The 21,302-nt window shown below is 41.9% G+C and overlaps 1 protein-coding gene across 1 annotated transcript in view; it reads left to right on the forward strand.

Moving 5' to 3' along the window:
- The window catches only part of LOC147011202 (solute carrier family 2, facilitated glucose transporter member 5-like), a 176,360-nt gene extending 159,659 nt beyond the window's left edge, over window positions 1–16,701 (forward strand). The window contains exon 12 of the mRNA XM_085859997.1: window positions 15,440–16,701. Within this exon, the coding sequence (XP_085716123.1) occupies window positions 15,440–15,445 (6 nt within the window). The 3' untranslated portion in view covers window positions 15,446–16,701. The remainder of the gene's footprint in view (window positions 1–15,439) is intronic.
- The last annotated feature ends 4,601 nt before the right edge of the window (window positions 16,702–21,302 follow it).

The following is a 21,302-nucleotide window of genomic DNA, read 5'->3' on the forward strand; positions in this document are numbered from 1 at the left end:
CTATCGCGATACCCCGGCGTGAGCGTGAAAATGTTAAAGTTTTTGGTGCAAGTTATTTCCTTTCTAATGTTTTTATCTACCACACTATTTTTTACTGATTACAATATACAAATACATATATTGCTTCAAAATTATTTGGATCAGACCACTGCAATGCTTTATAAAAAACATTATTAGACTAGTCTTTTAAAAACGACCAGAGTTGGTGTCAAAGCCACCCAATGCTCGCCTGTTTATACATTTATCGTTTTTAAAAGACTTGTCTAATAATTAATATTTTTTATAAAGCATTGCAGTGAAGTCTGATCCAAATAATTTTAAAGCAATATAGTCTAGAAGCCAAAATCTGTAGCTAGCCTAGAAAATAGGTTCGCTGCTGATTTCATGTTAGAATGGTGCAACTGGTGTTTTTGAAGAGTCTCGGCATGACCAAGTCTAGTTCCACTTGTTGCCAAGTCTGCATCTGAATATTATGGCCGCCATGACAGTAATCAAAATGGCCGCCATCAGATTTAGTCTTTTTCTTACTGCAAATTGTACTAGCCAGAAATTTGTCATGATTGTGAAATACTATGTAATCTGACACGAGGAACACTATTTTGTGCTTTATTTTTGTACTGGATCACAACTTTTCACATAATTGACAACTTAAAGACGAAATTGAAAATGCACATACGAGCAACAAATGTGAAAAAGAAAATGTTTAGCACTATTGATGGAGATGGGTTTACAGTCAGTCAAAGGTTATTTCAACAGCTGTCAGATTCTTTCTAACACAAAATTACGTTGCTTTGCAGAAGAGAAAAGTGTTGTGAGAACACCCAAGTACAATTTTCAGAGCTATTGATCGGCTTGTACACTGAACGGGTTCCTACAAAGGGCTTTGCATCCACATGCTTTCGTGCAAGGCAGTCCATTCCGTGTACATTTGCACCGTCGAGTTGAGCATGACTCACGGCATTTGCATGTCGTCAGTTCTACACAGTAAGCAGTAATAGGCTGTGCAGTCATGAGTCGCGGTTGAAATGTCTCGTTGCCATCTTTGACGACCTGTTCCCACCCACAGTTCTCAGGTGCAGGTAGATGTGGTTCAGATTCCAAGGCTCTTCTCCACACAAAAGTCTGGTAGTGCGCTCGCTTGATGTGTAGAATCAGAGCATCGCGAGTTGGAGGCAGATTCTCAATAGCTTTGGTCAGACTGAGAAACAGATCACATCTTACTCGCTGAATTGAGTTATCTTGGCCATGAGGGTCATAAAGCCTGCAGACAAATGACTCAGCATCTGCAATCACACTCTCATCAGGAATTTCCTCTTTGCCTAGGTTATTTAACAGGTGGGAGTTGTTTTGAAAGACAGCCCATGCAGAGCATTTCGCAATTCCAGCAAACTGGCTTGTGCTGTCTGAACCTGTCACTGCATGAAATGCCAGAAGTGACTCCCTCTGCGAATCTGGGATATTGATGGAGTCAATGGGAATGTAGTGTTGCTTTTTGGGTGTCCCTGCATTCATCCAGAGAAAGGGACTGAGATGCGGCTGATAGGCAACAAGGAGAATGAGGACATCAGTGTCCCGGCTAACAACAACAGTTTGCATGTACCCCTGTTCATATGCTTCCTTGGCATGGAGAAGAATGCGAGTATCAGCCTCTTCGTGCTCAGGAGATGACAAGTGTGAGACATCTCTCCCTGACGACGTCCACACCTTTGCAGGATCTGTGAAGCCTCCATTCAGTACCAGCTCCTGTTCGTGATTCTGGAACTTGTTTGCTAACTCTGTGCATAGAAAATTTGCTAAGCTAGCTTTGTTTTCATCGAGGCAGATGAGTGTATTCCATTGCCCCATGGACTGGCTTCTTGTTTGCACGTCTCTTCTGATTGCTTTCTTGCCCTGTATCCTCTGACTTCGAGCTGTTGATTTGATCGTTTTCTTCCTATACTGATCAAAGGCAAGATCAACCCTGGAGCAATAGTTGGAAAAAACATGACTAATATGATCTGCAACAGAATCTGCCCATTCACCAAGCGTTTTAGCATTCATCCTGTTCCCGAGTGCCTGGATCAGTGCCATGCCATCGATGATAGTGCATGTCGATAACGGTTCTGGAGCAACGTTTGGCAAGCCTTGCTGGAGAATCTTGCCAAGGTCAGCTTTGTTCAAAGGTCGACGTAATCTGCCATTAGGCATTGCCAATGACAGAGGAACTGCGCATATCTCTTGCTCCAGCATTTTGTTCATGTCAACGTCTCGGCCTGCCTGCATTGCTGTCACCACACGCGTCAGAAGTTTTCTGTCTGCCTTTAGTGTGACCATTTTTTCCTTTCCCACTTTGACTTCAACAGTGTACATGCTCTCGAAAGTGTGCAGATTCTTAGACTTGATTCTGTCATGAAACCTTGTTGTCTTATTGATCAACCGGTCCTCCACGAAGTCTATGACGAGCTGCTTTCCAGTGATTTCAGCATTCAAGAGATCACTTGTCACAACATCACTGGCAATGTCCCCTGTCGTAATTGAGACTAATTCTGGGGAAGTGCGATCAAATGGATTGTGGGTCTTGAATAGGTCAATGAGCTTTAGCACATACTCTTGGTCTTGGATCATTCTCTTGGGACCGAAATCTTTATGCGCACAGTCATGCTCATCATCGTCGTCTTCCTCACTGCCAGCGAGTGTGAACATGTTTTTTGTGTCTCTGGTAAGCTGAGCTCTTTCGTTGAAAGAGAGAGCCCATCTGTCACGGGCGGAGTCTGTTTTTGTTATTCCAACCAAACCTCCAGCTACTTTGCCGGCTTTGTTCACATGTTCAATTGCCTGGTCATCAGGTATCTCATTGAACTTCTGCTTTGTTTCTTTTGTGACAAAGTCTCCTGCAAGGAAACCTCTGTGCACTTCTGGAGCTGTTGTCGGCAACATGTGCATGTCAGCAAGGAAGACAGCTCCCCAGCGAGAGTAATGGAAATGATCAAATGCTGCAAACCAGGGAAGCATTTCAGCAAATGATGTCAGGAACAGGATCCAGTCTCCTTCACGAAGAGCATGTGTGAACCTCAAGAGGATGGAGATCAACTTCATGTTTGTTCTCCAGAATCTAAAGGTGGCATTTTCTGAACAAGTAGCTTCAAACTCTTGAAACAGGACCTGCACCTCTTCCACCTCAGACAAAAGTTCTCCAAAAGAGGAATTCATTCCTCTATCATCTTTGTTGGCAAAGGCATCTCAAATTCTTCCAGCTGCACCTTTCAAGTCATCCCGGATGAGCTTGTCATTTTCTTTGGCCCATGCTGTGAAGCATGCCCAGAGAACGGACCAAAGTGCATCTAAAGTCAACTTGTGAACGCGGATGACACGGTTCCACCCTTTCCCTTTGATTACACTGAACAACAAAAATTTTTTACTGGAGATGTGTAAAGTGATTTAGACTAATTTGGGTATGCTGATTTCAAAAATCATAACCGTTTTGCTGTATCACGTCAGGATTTTCAGTAACAGAAATATTCCCATTGCCTAGAAGTCAGGATTTCAATGAAATTTACAAAAATTCATTTATTCATTTATTTCATCATGAATGCTTCAAAATTATAGAAATTACAGAAAAACTCCACTAGAATGTAATTAAAAATGCTTTAGGCATTTGGCTTTGCGTTTGTGCTGCTCTGTGTCAGTTTCACGATGCAGGAACCAGCAGAAATCGCCCATCATGTTCGGGTTGTGCCGCCCTTGGTAACGCGTCTCCATGAGTGAAATCTCTTGGTGGAATCGCTCGCCGTGCTCGTCCGAGACTGCTCCCAAGTTGTCAGGGAAGAAGTTCAGGTGCTGGTGTAGGAAATGGATTTTCAGGGACATCCTGGAGCCAAGTTTCCTGAAGGACTCCAGCAGCTGCTGCACTATTTCTTCATAGTTGTCCGCGCGCTCGTTCCCCAAGAAGTTGTCTGTCACAGCTTTGAAGCTCCTCCACGCTGCCAGCTCTTTGGGGTTTAGAGTTGTCGGAAAAGTTTCGTCCTTCATAATCTGTCGGATTTGCGGTCCAACAAAGACACCAGCCTTGATCTTGGCCTCCGACAAGGTGTTGCCAAACTTTTCCTTGAGGTATAAAAACCCACGCCCATTCAGATCCATTGCCCGTACAAAACTTTTCATCAAGCCGAGCTTTATGTGGAGTGGTGGAAGGAAAACCTTGGCTGGGTCGACAAGGGCGACATGCTTCACGTTGTGTCGACCAGGTACATGCTCTTTTCGCTCTTCCCAATCTTTCTTCGTCCAGTGATTCTTGTCGTCTCTGCTATCCCAGAGACAAAGGAAGCACATGTATTTCGTGTAGCCTGACTGCAGCCCTAACAACAGCGCCACCACTTTCAAGTCTCCGCAGATGTGCCAGTTGAAGTCATTGTACTTGATGGAATCAAGCAGCTGCCGCATAGTCTCATAGGTCTCTGTCATGCCGAACGCGTGAGCCAGTGGGACTGATGGTTTCTCGTTGCCATTGTGGAGCAAAACAGCCTTCAAGCTGTTCTTCCCCGAGTCGATGAAGAGGCGCCAGTCTGCAGGATCGTGATCACACCCAAGTTCTTTCAACAGACCGTTGATGTCACTGCAGAATGTCATCGTGTCTTCCATCTCAAAGAACTCAGCCATGTCTCTGTGACGTGCTCTGAACAAGGATATCTTGGTGTTAGGTTCAAGTAGATTCCACTGCTGCAGCCTTGATCCAAGCAGCTCTGCCTTCGCCTTTGACAGCGAGAGATCTCTTACAAGATCATTTAAGTCTCCCTGGTTCAGAAGGTGTGATTCTTGAGTGTCGGGTTCAAAAGGTTCATCATCACCATCCTCTTCACCACTGCTTACAGCTATGTTCTGATCAGCTGGAGGTGTTGGAACTGGGTTCTCGTCATCATGAGGCACAGGTTTACGAGCAGAGACGCAGTCAGCATACTTGATGTGACCTTTATTCTTCTTGTTGAAGCCGGCGATGCTTGTGCAGCAGAAATAACAATCATCATGATGATTCTGCGGCTCACGCCATATCATGGGCACCGCAAATGGCATGCTCGCGCGCTTGCCCACCAACCACTGAGTCAAGGTTGTGTGACAGCTTGTGCAGCAGATGTGTGGTGCCCAGCTCTGTTCTTGGTCCCCCACCTTACACCCGAAGTAGTGAACGTAGGCGGCCTTCATTTTCACTGCTGTAGATATACTTCGCTGTTGATCTTTTTTGGTATACCGACCACAGACATAACAGAAGTTGTCAGGATGATTGGTACAGGAACGCCTACTCATCTTTATCTGAAAGAAAGAAATATAACACAAGTTAACAACAATTGTACGAAATAGACATGTTAAAGACATATGTAAATTTCATTGAAATCCTGACTTCTAGGCAATGGGAATATTTCTGTTCCTGAAAATCCTGACGTGATACAGCAAAACGGTTATGATTTTTGAAATCAGCGTACCCAAATTAGTCTTAATCACTTTACACATCTCCAGTAAAAAAAAAATTTTGAAATTTGTTGTTCAGTGTTACTTGTTCACATGCCTTTCAACCAAGGACTCCACTTTCCATCCAAATGTTCTCCAGGCCTGACGAATCCATGTACTGTCCGAGTACTTTCGTGAAATTCAATTGGATATGAAATCCTCCAAGCATGATGACCAGATCCTGACAGCCGTTCTTATCCCATTGCAGCATCTTTGCTTTGCAGTAAAGCTGTTCATCAAAAGTGATGACAGTGTACTTCTCCCCAATCTTCTTTGTCATTGCCTGGCATTTCTGTAGAACCGTCCACAGCGTGTCAAAGTCATGTGCTGGGACATTCAGAATCGGCATTGGCCCGATGACTGTCACTGGTGGCTCAACTGTGGACATCTTCTGGTTAAAGCCACTCCAGCCTGGAATGGCCTGATTATTTTGTTGATGCAATCTGGCCAAGATCCAGGCAAGCTCCTGAGTGTTGGCTGCTTTGATTTTCTGTTCAACGGGTGAGTACCATGTATGCTGCAGTGGTTCAGAGAAAACAGGTTCTGGCTTCAAGTTGGTCATATTGGCCTCTTGGACGCTTGTCATTTCAGGAGGGGCACTGAGAACTTTGGAGCGGCCAGGTTTAATCTGAATGTCCATCACTGGCTCTTGTTCTCCCTTGCGTCTGAGGGCCACGCACTGACTTGCATGAAAAGTGCCAGACCCAGTCAGCGTCTCCTCAATTATGTCAATGTTGTCATTAGAATATCTCAAATATCCTGTGGTAGTTGGGATGTTGAGAAAGTTCCTTGGGATCATGACATTTCCATTATCTCGGAAGCATTGTATAACATAATTGGCAATTGCTGTGTCAATGCGCCTCACTGTATCATACCCAACTGTGTGTGCAGCTGCATGAAAAAGATTGACAAGCTCTTTTGAGCGTGTAGCCTGGTGAAGAGCAAGGCCAAGGCCCAGGTGTTTGGGGGTCAGTTTTTTGCCTCCTGAAGCCACATGAATAATGTCTTGGCAGATGCTCAGAACTTTGTTCTTGGTATCTGTCTCATCCGCTTCTTCATTGTCCATCTTGTCAGTGCTGTCACCACCACAAAGAAGCTTTACAAGCATGTACAGGGTTTCAGGTACAATTCGCTCTGCATTTTCTGTGTTCAGTCCACCGATAATGCTATGCCCTGGAGAGTGTTTTACGTCACTGTAAATCTTTATGCCCACTCTGAAGATCCAGCTAAGGATTTCATTCTCATGATGAGGAAGACTGCACTGGGCCAATTCATCTTCTTCAGAACTTTCACCTTCTTCAGATAAATCATTCATGGCGGTTCTCATGGCAAACTTTGTCACAGTTGAGGACGCAACTATGAGGGGTTTTGTGACATCCAATGGCTGCACGAATGTCACCTTGTCACTACCAAAGTGAACCTCCACTTTCTGCTTGAAATTGTAGCTTTTGTAGGCTCCAGCCTCAATTCCAAAATTATTCAATAACAGCATGCTGTAGTGTTCCCAGATGTTTTTCAGGCTAAACACATGTCCCTTCTGCAGCTCTTTCTCAAGCTGATTCATCACATTTCTGAAACAGATGCTTTCAGGAGACTGGTTTTTCTCTCCACTCTCCTTTTTATACTTTCTGCGAAAAGAAACATAACACTTGAGGTGATATTTACCTTCAGCTGCCATCAAGTCTAAAACACCTGCAAACCTGTGACACATTGTGGGGTCAAATTGGGCCAAACTAAGCATCCTGGATGATGTGTGATCAAATTCAACATTTGTCAGGACAGCAGCTTTTCCAGGAATGTCAGTCTGGCAGAAAGCGCATTTTGACCAATCCATAGCGCTGTGCGCGGATCTTAGTGACTTTGGGACATGGTATTTCTCTGAGGAACCTGATGTTGTGGGTATCTCTTCTGCGTAAGTCACAGATTGTGGCTGAATCCTTGACTTCAGTCTGTCTATTTTTGTGCGTGAGTAGTCACTATAGCAGAATTTGTGCCATTGAATCTTTTCGATGTGCTCCGGTACAGAATATTTTCTGATTCTTGAGAATGAGTCAACATATTTAGCGTCATTATATTTCTCTCTTTCTTTGCAACATTCAGCTACAGTTTTCACACCAACGATTGTAGTCTTTCGAAGTGGCGTTGACTTACTAGTTTTTGAACTGTCCTGGCAAATAAAGCATTTATTCCAGTCTACATGCTCTTCTTCTTCTCGATCCCTTGAACCCCCTGTGAGAAATCTTGCGGCTTTCATTTTTCAGTTAGTCCTGGGTAACAGAAAAACACACAGTTATGTAGTTTAGGTTCATTTTATAGCAAAGTTGTAAAATTCATTGATTGTGGTTTGTATAATCAGACATTCTAATTCGAGCCTGAACATTTCTTTAAAAATAATATAGTGAAAAACAAGTCATATTATTTTTAGAAAATGGATGGAGCAATGTTTTTTTCTATACTCCCATCAGCTCAGGCATGCTCAAAAACATGGAAATCGACCCTAATTTTGTAATTTCATGTCAATTTGCGGCTGAAATATGACGAAAAGTGTATTTAATGGCGACCATTTTGTAAACTGTCATGGCGGCCATACTATCCATATCCAGAGTTGGCAACAAGTTGATTCACGTTTCTGTGTGTCTGGACAGTCAATTTAACCTGTTGCACTATTCCAACACGGAATCAGCAGGGTCGTACACTATTCTGCATTGGGCCTCCTGACTACAATACTTTATTCACTTTCTAGATTCAATACTTTATTCACTTTCAGTCCTCTTTGTCTCCATACCCTCCTCCATCCTGCATATTTATCCATTACCTCTTCAAACACTGTCGGTGATCAGCACCAAGTCATCAGCATACAGGAGCTCCCAAGGTGAGCCTCCTCTAAATTCCTGTGATATATATCCTCAAGAACCATGATGAACAGGATTGGGCTCAAGACTGACCCCTGATGAACACCCACATTCACTTAAAAATCCTCACTATGCACTCCATTTACCCTCACAGAGGTTGTTGGGCCATCATACATTGCCATGACGACCCAAACTAACCAATCCTCCACACGCAACTTTCTCATGGACCATTGCACCACTTCCTGAGGAACCCGATCGAACGTCTTCTCCAAATCCACAAATATAAAGTGCAGTTGTTTCTTCTTCCCCAGGAAGTTTTTACTGCAATTGCGAACCTATTAAAAATAGCCTTGATCATGCCCCTTCCTGGCATCAAACCAAATTTCATTTCATGAAAATAAACTCTCTTATCAATTTATCCATGACTCTCTCGACCACTTTCATTCCATGGTCCAACAACTTCAGACCCCAAGAGTTGCTCTGAACAAAGGCTTCCTCCTTCCCTTTATTAATATTCACCATTACACTGTTCCACCAGCCATCTGGGATACATGTTTCCCTTATAATTGCATTTATCAATTGAGTGATTAAATTCACTCCAATATCACCAGATGCCTTCAGCATCCCTGCAACAATACCAGTGCTGCTCGCCGCTTTACCATCCTTCATTTCATCGATGGCTTTCTTCACCCATTCATTCTTCATCTCAGGTGATGGACCCTGCACCGGCTCGAACGCCTCCAGAATATCTCTGTTCCAAGGGAACTCCTCATTTAGCAGGTGCTCATCGGAACTCCTTCAAGCATTTCTAATCTCCTAATGGTCAAACAGTATATTTCCCATTTCATCCTTCACACATTCTTCTCCTATGAGATCCTTATTTTGAACGATCATTTGCTCTGCTATCTGAAATATCTCTCCTCTACTGTCAGCATTATTTATCACATCTGAAAGTGAATCGTGTACTCATTTTTGGGCTTGTAAATTTCCCTTCTTGCCCGATGTTTAGCCACTAAGTATTCCTCCTTATCACCTCCCTTTTTCCAAATCCGAAACAATTTTATTTTTTCTTGAATCGCCATATCCACCTCATTATTACATCACCACATAGCGTCATGTCGTGCTGGGCCCTTCAACGAGCCACGTCTTTTCAGTATCTCGCAGCAGTCCATCTTTTAAAGAGTTCCAACAACTCTTTACATCCTCTCCTACTATAGGGTTTCAAAGATTCATTTCCAGAAGTTCCCGACAAAAATGTTCCTTTACATTCTGATATCTTAGTTTCTCTACTCTTCTCCTTGGGATGTTATCAAATATTCAGTTCATTAACCTGGCATTTGCATGTTGTTTCCCCCTTTTTTTGTTGCCATTTCAATCTTAAATATATTTAAGAAGACTGGTAAAATTTACATGCTACTAAAATCATGCACTGAGGCTTCGTGTCCACTTCCAATAAATCCAATTATTTGTGGTGTCCGTGTTTGGCGTGGTTGCACCTTCATATTCTACGGAATCCCAATGGGTGACTGAGTCTACAGCAGGCAGCGTATAAGGAAAATTGAGTCGCTTGAAGATGACCCGAGATCAGGATAACCAGCATATGTGATGACCCACAAACTGTTTCTGGGGTCGAGGCATTCATCAAGAAGGATCTCCATGTGAAAGTCACAAGAATTCCCACAGAGGTTGGAAATTCTCAAGGTAGCATTTTCATCCTCATCCACAAATGCTCAGGCATGTACATGGTATCTGCAAAATGGTCTTCAAACCTGAGCACTTATGATTGCGAGCAATGACTGGCATCATGTCATGTGTTTGGTGAATTGTTCAATGCATGCCTTGCCAATACAACTTCATTGCTTACCTCGTAACCGGTGATGAAATGTGGATGCACTACTGGGATGTAGCAAACCAAATTTGACTCCATCCAATAGAAGCAGGAGTGGTCACCATCACTCAATAAATAATTTTACACCCCACTCCTCAGCTGGCTGAGATTGTGCTCAGATGAGAAATTCAAACACATCAATTTGAAAATTACATCATAGTCAAGTTCAGCAATTCTCTGTGTGTTTGTTGTTGGTTGTTATCTCTTTATGTGGGTTCCAGAGGGTGGCACGGAGCCCTCCCAGGTCTCCTCCTATTCCCTCCTACCACTCCCTCGGGTACTCTGCTCCTGTTTATTCGAACTCGACCCACCCACGTCTGGGTGGGTTGAGTTTGTGAACAACTTGCTGAAAAATGTACAGTCTGTGTTTTTTAATGACTACGTATAGATGTTTGTGTTTCTGTGGTGTGTGCTAAAAAGGTTTGAGATGGTCTAAAGGGTACATTCCAATTGTAGTTCACGTCAAAGGGGTTGAAAGGATATGAATTTTCAAGTATGTAAAAAGGTCCAAGTGGTCTAAAGCTTTAAATGCTCAAGGCCCAAGATAATCTATCTGAAGGGGTATTAAGAGAAAAAGGGTCTTACAGCGTTTCAAGGTCTTTGGGGTTTTAGGGGTCTTAAAGGGTATTTGGGGTCCTCAAGGGTCTTTGGGTGTTTGAGGTATTAAAGGGTCATACAGGTCTTGCGTCTAAAAAGACTGATGTGGGGAATGAAAATATCTTTCGGACAATCTCCGGGTCGGATTTGGCCTGTGTACAAAATTTTGTACTTGTCGGCCCAGCAGTGTTTGAAAAAAACGCAAACATGCAGAGAGAATTTTATTTCTTAGACAGGTGAAATATCACAACTGTGCATATATATTACATGTGTAACTCACGAAAATAGAAAAACATACGATCGAAAAGTGCATGGAATAAATCTATAAAAGTCATCAGGTCATCAGGATAAATCTATAAAATCCTCTGCACTTGAAGCTTTTCCCAAAATCAAAGCAGCATCTTCACAATCATCACCACAATGAGCATAAATAATAGAAAGATCATGAGAGCAACAAAGCACTGGAATTTGAGCGAGAATATGAAGACTTCAGAAATCTCAAATAATCCTCCTGTATAGTAAATTTCCTTTTTGGAATGAAAGCAAAACAGGAATAAGACAATGGCAGACCACAAAGAATAAGATACAATGGCAGACCACAAAGAATAAGATACAATGGCAGAACACAAAACCTAAAGTATTCAAATGAAACTGTGATTTAAGAAAACAATGACAATTCACATAAAAGTGTCACAGTTCAAATAGAAATTTGAGAATTCATAGAACATCTTACCCCATTCAGTGGTCATGTATATATCTATCTATCTATATTTATCCATTTATATATTCACTCGAATGAAGCCTGTGGTTGTTGGCTGCATATTTCTGGGGGTGCAGCTGTGCTGCTGATGCAATGGCCCTGTTACCAGCAAGCTGGTACTCATATTGCCAACCTTGGAAGGATGACAGACTGAGTCAAACCTACTTGGTGTTAATTCAACGACTGACAGGGATTGACCTCAAGACCCTAGAATCTTAAGCCAAGTACTTTAACCATCAAGCCAACACCAGGCCATATATATATATATATATATATATATATATATATATATATATATATATATATATATATATATATATATATATATATATATATATATATATATATATATATAGATATACATATATATATATATATATATATATATATATATATATATATATATATATATAGATATACATATATATATATATATATATATATATATATATATATATATATATATATATATATATATATATATATATATATATATATATATATATAGATATACATATATATATATATAGATATACATATATATATATAGATATACATATATATATATATATATATAGATATACATATATATATATATATATATATATATATATATATATATATATATATATATATATATATATATATATATATATATATATATATATATATATATATGGGGGAAACATTTATATACCATTGGTATATAAAATATATATATATATATATATATATATATATATATATATATATATATATATATATATATATATATATATATATATATATATATATATATATGGGGGAATATATATATATATATATATATATATATATATATATATATATATATATATATATATATATATATATATATATATATATATATGGGGGAAACATTTATATATATATATATATATATATATATATATATATATATATATATATATATATATATATATATATATATATGGGGGAAACATTTATATACCAATGGTATATAAAAACATTTATATACCATTGTGGGGGAAACATTTATATGAATGTATTTTAAATTGCAACAAATGGAGTTTCAGAAATGTAACTTTTATGCTGCAAATTGAATTGGCTGTCATTCCTGGCCAAAAGACTTTTGCCCTAAATGATAAGAAATGTGTTGTTCTGGAGCAGAGTGACCGAGCTGATAACAACGAACCTTTGCTTAGAAATGTACGAAGTGGCTTTTCGTCTAAAGGACACGTCTACAGTCTGGGTGAATATCCCCCAACCTCTCTCTCACGAAAGTTTAAAATGCTTTGAAATCTAAAATTGTTTTCAGTGCAAGCACGTGAGGAAGTATAGTTTCTCAGTGGCTTGTACTCTTTGGAACTGACCAAGTACCAAGTTAGAATAAAACTCTCTGATGTAATGTAGAAGTGAATTGAATCGGGTTGGTCTAACTGTTAACTAAAGTAAGAATAAATGAAATAGAACCAAATAATATTGCAATCAAATGGGGATTCTTAAGTTCATTGTACAAGGGTGAGAAGTGTATGGTGTATAATTAGAAAATAAATTGTTTCACAAGGAAGGACTTGTGTGGACATCAGTTTTATCAGTGTCGATAGGGTTTTTGTAGGATTTTATAATCAAATCGGACAAACGTTAAACTCTGTCTGAAGTCAAATAGGATTCCACAATCGGCCAGTTAGAATCCTTCAGGAGGACAACGATCACAACAAGGTGGGTTAAAAAAATCCACATCAGTTGGCGCCGAGACTCGGATTCGAACCGACGTTGATGCGGTGCTCGTGACCGGAGGTGCTTAATCTGCCGGAGGCAGTGCCTGGAGGAACGACAAGTGCTTGAGCGAAGGTAAGGGAGAGCGCTCTCAGCGGGTAACGTATTTCGAACAAAGAAAAGTTCATTGTCAGATAATTTTATTGAGAGAAAGAAGAGGATCCGGCGGAGGGAGTCCGTTTTAAAGTAAACGATAAGTACTGTAGTTGTTTTAGAAAAGTTCTGGAGAAGAAGAGGAGTCAGATGACAAGAACAGGCTCGTTGAGGAGCCAGATGCATAATTAAATGGGCATGATGAAGCGACATGCCACATGTTTGCATTGATACGGACCGGCTGTGAGAGAGATGGCCGAGGACATGGCTGAGACGCCGAGATAGGGTTAAAATAAATAAACATTATAAGTTACCTGTTTGTAAGAGTTATAAGAGTTACTTTTTGTTCATTGAACTCACTGGAAGTTTGTTGGCAGTGAGGTTGTTATATTATATTGTGTGGAGGTTTTACGGATTTGTAAATGCAATGATTTGCACGAAACGTTTTGTAGAGTGCAGGAGACGATTAACTGGCTGGGAGCATGGTTGGTGATTTGCATTGAGATGCATGTGTTGCTCAGAGTAAAAAATGAAACTTGTGCGAGTCCAATATTCACTGCAATGAAACGTGTTCTGTTGGGATTTTGACGATATTTTAACTCGTGCTGAGTTGAGCTGTGGGTCTGTTTGAAATGGCATGTTGTACATTCTTGGCGTTGTATTTCCACGCGAAGGTCGCAAACTACATTGTGTGAGACCCCCCTCCACTCGATCTGTGGGGGGTGGCCTATCTTTACAATGAGTCTTTGTTCGAGCCTTTGCTTTAGGTGTGAAATTCGATTCATATGCAGATTCAAGAGGATGAGATAGAAATGTGATTGGTATTTGTCACGTGATCACACGCGAGTCTATGAGATGCAATGCTGTGTAGTGTATGTGTTGAAGCCATGACAGAGTAATGCTAAACTGTGGGTTTTGCCTGTCAGAGTTTTTTCCTTTTCTTCCCACCGGATGTGGAGAGAACTTCCTGTTCCTTGTTCCTTGGTGTTTGTGGCGCACCCTCTCGACTGAATCTGTTTAAAGTGAAGTCCATTTTGGAAAAAGTGTTGAAGTTTTATTTTACAACCATCGGGATTTTGAATATATTGTGAAATAACAATTGTGAATGTGGATATACTGAATGTGATTTAAATGTAGAAACGTGATTTGGAATGAGTTTAATGATTTGATGATGTTTAGCACGTGGGGTAATTCACAGATAATAGATGATTCCCTCGGATGGACGTTGAAAAAGTGTTTTATTTGTCTGCAAATGTTGAGGTTACCTGAACTTGTGCTGGGAAGGCAATGGCAAACAACCCAGTGTAACCCTTTGATCGATTCAGTCAAGGTAAATTCATGATTTATTTGGATAGATGCTGAAGATTTAATTTTTCATTTATGGATTTTAAAAGGAAATATTTTATTGTTTTGACCAAAAAGTTGTTTAAGAGAGTTTGGATGTTTATTAGTCTGAAGTTTAAGATGCTTTTCCAAGACTGGGATAAAGATTGTGGAGGGTGAAGCTACATGTGTAGACAGAGTGTTTGAGCTGCAATTTTAATGATATTCGCCTGATAACAGATTTGACAAGTGATTTGACAATTTTTGAACAACTGTTTAAAATGATTTATTTGTTTTGATAAAGGAAAATGGATTCGTAATTGAGAAGGTCGGAGGAAGTGATAGATGGTTTGTGGATGTGAGTTGGAAAAATGGCAGCATGTTTGCTGTTTTGGTGAGAGAGAAGTGGACAGATGGAGAAATGTCAGAGATTTAAAATGTCGATGGAAATAGCAAATGAGATGGATGTTTTGAGTATACGTACAACTGGGATTTCTGTATACTTTCGCATGTTGTTTTGGGAAATAACAAGGAAAGGGATTAAAATATTGATATGACATATAATGCAAGTTAAATGCTTCCATAAGAATCTTTGTTAGTCTTGTAGAACTACATGTGCCCATGACGTTTATTGATTGGTGTTTAATTGATGCTTTGTTTGTTTTGGAGTGTTGAAAGCAGTCTTTGAAGCAATGTACGATTTCATCTAAATGAAGTTTGGAAAGAAGTTCCACACAAAGATTGGACGATGGGAGAACCCAGATTTGGGTGATTGAGCATTCAACACATGATTATGCCCCTTCCTGAGGAGACAAGATGGAGCAATGTGGGAAAAGAAAGAAAAAACCCACTGGGGAGAAGGTTGAGCAAAGTCTTAACGTCAGCGTTGTGTGGTGCCTGCGTGGAGGAATGTTCTCAGCCACACTCTCGATTGCCGCTCTGCAAATACATCGTGAACTTGCTGTGGTTGCTTCAATGTACGACAGGCCTGGAGTTCCACACTGCGCTCCTTCAACCCAGTGTCCGGCCCAAACTTGTACTTGCCCACATCGACCTTCTCCTCAGCTCAAGGAGTGCTTCGATTGTGTTTCCCGTTGGGTGCTGCTCTATCCACACCCTGACCTGTTTATCTTCTGACTTCGGGTAGCATGTTTCCAATGTGTGACACATGCTGATGAACAGGCCATAAATTAAATGGAAACTCACTCATTTTCTGATATGAGCACTTGCTGCCATTGTTGATTGAACTTGAATAATGGAAATCTTTTCTCCTTCAGGAATGGGACATGGTAATCATGTGTAAGAAAAATTATTTAAATTTTCCTTAAAAAAAACAAAAAACGGGGGAGTGTGGGGGAAGAATTTATATTAATGTATTTTAAATTGTAACAAATGGAGTTTCAGAAATGTAACTTTTATGCTGCAAGTTGAATTGGCTGTCATTTCTGGCCAAAAGACTATTGCCCTAAATGATAAGAAATGTGTTGTTCTGTAGCAGAGTGACCGAGCTGATAAATGAACCTTTGCTTAGAAATGTACGAAGTGGCTTTTCATCTAAAGGACACGTCTACAGTCTGGGTGAATATCCCCCAACCTCTCTCTCACGAAAGTATAAAATGCTTTGAAATCTAAAATTGTTTTTCAGTGCAAGCACGTGAGGAAGTATAGTTTCTCAGTGGCTTGTACTCCTTGGAACTGACCAAGTACCAAGTTAGAATAAAACTCTCTGATGTAATGTAGAAGTGAATTGAATCGGGTTGGTCAAACTGTTAACTAAAGTAAGAATAAATGAAATAGAACCAAATAATATTGCAATCAAATGGGGATTCTTAAGTTCATTGTACAAGGGTGAGAAGTGTATGGTGTATAATTAGAAAATAAATTGTTTCACAAGGAAGGACTTGTGTGGACATCAGTTTTATCAGTGTCGATAGGGTTTTTGTAGGATTTTATAATCAAATCGGACAAACGTTAAACTGTCTGAAGTCAAATAGGATTCCACAATCGGCCAGTTAGAATCCTTCAGGAGGACAACGATCACAACAAGGTGGGTTTAAAAAAAAATCCACATCACCATCTTGTTTGTTCCAACCCCAATCACTGGGACTGTGCTCTTCTGGCTGGCGGATTGTTGCCTGACCCCAGATGCATCCTGCTTGATAAGCTGCTCGTTTTGAATGTTCCTTCATTGCAGCTTGAATTGGTGGTATAGCATCAAAAGACCTTTGTTTGTGTGCAAAGAGGTCTAATCTGGCATCATTAACATGTATGGTTGCACTAGATCAGTCATACATGAGCACCACAAACCTCTCTAGGCGGTGCAGGTCATCATCATCAAACTCAGTTGGTTTGTGGCTCAATTTGATGAATGTGCTAGTTACCTCACGACACACATTCCATGTTTGCCATGCAGATTTTTTCCCTTTCCCACGGAAGGCAGAGACAACATCACATCCAGTAAATGCAAGAAAGAATGGCATTCCATGGGCTCTTCCTGTTCCAATATTGATGACAGGCTCATGTACAGGAATCCACCGTGAATGTCTTCCTTGACCAAAGGCAATCAATCCACATTTTCTTCAGGCCCAGCTTCTGCAGAGATAACATTACAGAGATGGCAATGACAACATCAGTATCATTTGCTTTGATAATAAGTGACTCATTTCCCTGCACTGCAGCATGTCCAGCATGCACAAAAATGTGGGTATCTGCCTCTTCATGTGTGCATGGAGCTACTTCATGTAGAGGCATCACCTGGTTGCTGATTGAATCTTCTCCCATTGTCACAATGATTGGGTTTGTTGTTTCTGTGACTGATATTCTGTCAGCTCGGAAGTGGAACAGCTCGGTCTTGTTGGTGTCATATCTCAAGAAACTTTTCCAGTTGGATGGGACTCTGCTGCTCCCAATAACTCTTCGACTGGTTCCTTTTCCAGGCCTAATCCTTGATTCAGCCTTCAAGCTGCATTGCTGGTATGTGTCAAATATCACATTGGCTAATTAACCTCCGCCATCGAAGATGGACGGAGGTTTCTGTTTTCACCCCCTGTCTGTTTGTTTGTTATCTTGCCAAAACGAAGTTTTTGCAAGATCTGTTACTTGGTAAGTTTTTTGTTTGTCTGTAATCATTGGATTTTTCACCTATCACTCTGTAGAGCACAATTCTCATCGGAAACTCTTGTGGGTACACATATCGTAGTATTATTACAATACCCTTCAGCACACATAAAGGTCAAGGTCAAGGTCAAAAGTCAAGGTCACTTTGCGGTAAATCATGGAGGTCGCCGAAACCCATATTTTTTGAGTCATTTTAATCGAATCATCTCCAAACTTTATGGGAATGTAGTATATGGTCTGGCGCTCAGCTGATTAGTTTTTGGTGGCGATTGGCCTTGATCTTCATGGTTAGCGCCTCAGGTCGAAATATTTTGACCCCAAGGTCAAATTTTCAAGTTTTAGGAACCATATCGTGTAGAACCTCAAATTGAACACCTCGATGAGTGCTTTCTAGATATGTCAAGCTTGAGACATTATGACGTCATTTGGTGACGTTATGAGGCAAACGCATATTTTTCATGGTTACTCTGTAGAACGATTCTCATCGGAATCTCTCGTAGGCAGATATTCCTCAAGGAGTCGCTCCTGGTGGATAGCAGATCTGTTCACCTCAGTGTGACCTTAATGAAGTCACACGTGGTCACCTTTTGGCAAGATACGGGTTACCCTGCGGGTGACATTGGTTTATTTTATTTGTTTGTTTGTTTGTTTGTGAACAGTATTACGGAAAAACTCCTGGACGGATTTCGACGAAACTTGGTGGGGGGATTAGGTGGTGGTCCAAGGATCATGCCATTAGATTTTGGACTCGGTCCAAAGTCCAATATGGCCGCTATGGCGGCCATTTTGAAAAAAAATATTTGAATTTTTGTTTTTACATTTCTACATGATTTAAGTGATTTCCAACCCAAAAAAAAAAATTTGTTAGAGAAAAAAAACCAGAAAATTTTTCAACTTTTTTTCAAAAAAATTTCGATTTAATTTGAAAAATATTTGAATTTATTTCCACACATGCACTTAACAGGTCTACTTCAAGACATGGTGTGGTGTAGCGGGCCTGCAGGGGGCAGGGCATGATGTGGGGGAGCGTGGTGGAGGAGTGGTTAGCGTGGTCACGTGCTTGCGCGGGATACAGGAGTGCGCGCCGCCTGAGGCGTGGTAGTAGTTGCTGTAGCCGTTGTGGCCTGGGGCCTGTAGGTCGTGTGGCTTGTAGAGTGCATCGAGTACGTCATAAAGGGGAGTTACGGGCAGCGTACGCTCACGCTCTCGCTCGTGCAATAAAGCAGGGTTGAACTGTTCCCCCGCTCGTGTCTGCCTTGGAGCACCTCTACCACGACACCACACATGGCGCCACAACGTTCATGCAAAACCCCAGAAAAGAAAAGGCCCGGGCTCGTAAGCCTTTAATGTTTCTCAGAGCTTGGGAGACCGTAGGAGCCCCGAGAGACCACGCTGGTTACCTGCCGCCTTCGTAGCGACTCGCTGGGTTCTCCTCGGCGTACCGTCCACACGGCAGCTGGTGTGACCGCGGTGCGGCCCAGGCCTCTCGTCCGGCCCGTTCGATCGGGCCTAGTCGACAACGCCTCAGAGGAACGAATGGGTAATGTCCGGAAGGCAGCGGGACTCAGATAGTCGTGAGGATTGTCGAACACTGTTTATTGCCCGTCCGGATGCACACTACTACAGACTACACAACGCCTCAGGCGGCGCGAACACCTATATCCCTTGCAGGCACGTGACCTCCACGTGCCTGCACGTGACCTCCAAAACCACTCCTCCACGCCTCCACAACGCTCCCCGCATTGTGCTCTGCCCCCGCAGGCCAATACTCCACAGACAACGCCTCAGAGGAACGAACGGGCCTTTGCTCTCTCAGAGTTGATGCTCTCTTAAGAGCCCGTCCGTTCCTCAGCGTCCTTCGGACCATTATGCCGCTGGTTGGCGACTCCTCTCCGGCCTCTCCCCTGCGACCCACAGTTCGGCTCGGCACGGCAGGCTGCTCCCCAGGCTCCCGTCTCCTCCGCTCTCTCCAGCTCCTCACCGACTGCAGACTCCAGACTGATCCAGCTCCCAACGCGGCTCCACACAACTCCACACTTGGCGTCTGTGCACGCTCTTATATTGGGTCCGTGAGGCGAGGATTTGATCTCCGATCTCTCACCTCTGACCCCCCGCTGGCTCCGCTCCTTTCGATCTTTTGATCCGATTTTGATGCGAAGTTCGGAGAGAGCAGACGTGGGTGAAATCATCGACTCCTGCGGACGTTGCAGAGATCATCGGCCCTTGCCCCAACAGGGAACCCTGCGTCTGTTGGCAGCGATGCCGTTCGTGGGGAACTCGCCGTGGCTGGCACAAAGATGACGGCACAATGGAGATGAAGGTGAGGGGATGTAGTTCGTTGTTGAGATGTGGTTTAGGAGATGGCGAGATGTCGTTGTGGTGAAGGTGGTTGTGGTGAAGGCGGTTGTGGAGAAGGTGGTTGTTGTGAAGGTGGTTGTGGAGAAGGTGGTTGTTGTGAAGGTGGTTGTGGTGGTTGAAATGTGGTTGGTCCAAAATAAAGATAGCAAAAGAAAAACGACTAACTGAAGATTCACAGCCCGGTTACACGAATAAATCCCTTTAAACATCGGTGGGGAAATCTATCTGAACACAGACTTATCGCCATAACTGATCTAAGGACCTATACGGTGTCCTGTGAATTTCCACAACCGTAACACTACCCCCTCCCCTTTTTACAGACTCATCCCGAGTCGTCTAATTTTCTTGTGCCTTCATGTGTAAGTTTCCCGAGTACGATTTACCTTCGGATCCCTGAGTGCGACATTTTGTGTATACATGTCCCAAAAGTAAATAACCTATGGGCTGAGTAACGAACTAAACAAACTCACTCATGCAGACGACTTAACTAAATTGCCGGCGCTAAGACACACATGCAGGGGGAGCAAACTCATGTACAATTTACCTTCAACTTAACCTTAACCTTATAAGTTTACACGAAGCCATGGCCCAAGACTGATAAACTCTGTGGGAAAAAGGCACATAGCAATGTCAACGGTATTTTGAGGGTGAGCGCCCCCCGCAGCTGAAGGTCGGATGTCTTCGGGGCCTGTTCAAAAGGCCCCGTTGTCTGTCACAAAACCTTTTCATGTCTTCAGCTGCTGAAGGCAACTCACCCCAACCCGATGGCTATGCGCCATCCCACAGGCCATTTTCGAATCAGGGAGCCAGGCTGCCCAAATGTTTCCTGTGACCAAATTACCTAAATTCCCGAACACCACCTACCGTGTGTGCTCTCTTTCTCTCTCTCTTGCTCAATAGATTACACAAAACAAGGAGAAAAGGGAAAAAGAGAAATAAAAACTAAAACATTTAGATGATAAGAAGAGAGAAAGGAGAAGCAACACAGGCTCCACACGTACCACCAGGGACTGAGTAATAGCCCCCTGCGATTGCACGTGCATGCCAAGTGAACAAT

Source organism: Eptatretus burgeri, chromosome 16 (genome assembly GCF_056783735.1).
Source record: "Eptatretus burgeri isolate ZD-2024b chromosome 16, Ebu_testis_v1, whole genome shotgun sequence".
NCBI classification, from domain to species: Eukaryota; Metazoa; Chordata; class Myxini; order Myxiniformes; family Myxinidae; genus Eptatretus; species Eptatretus burgeri.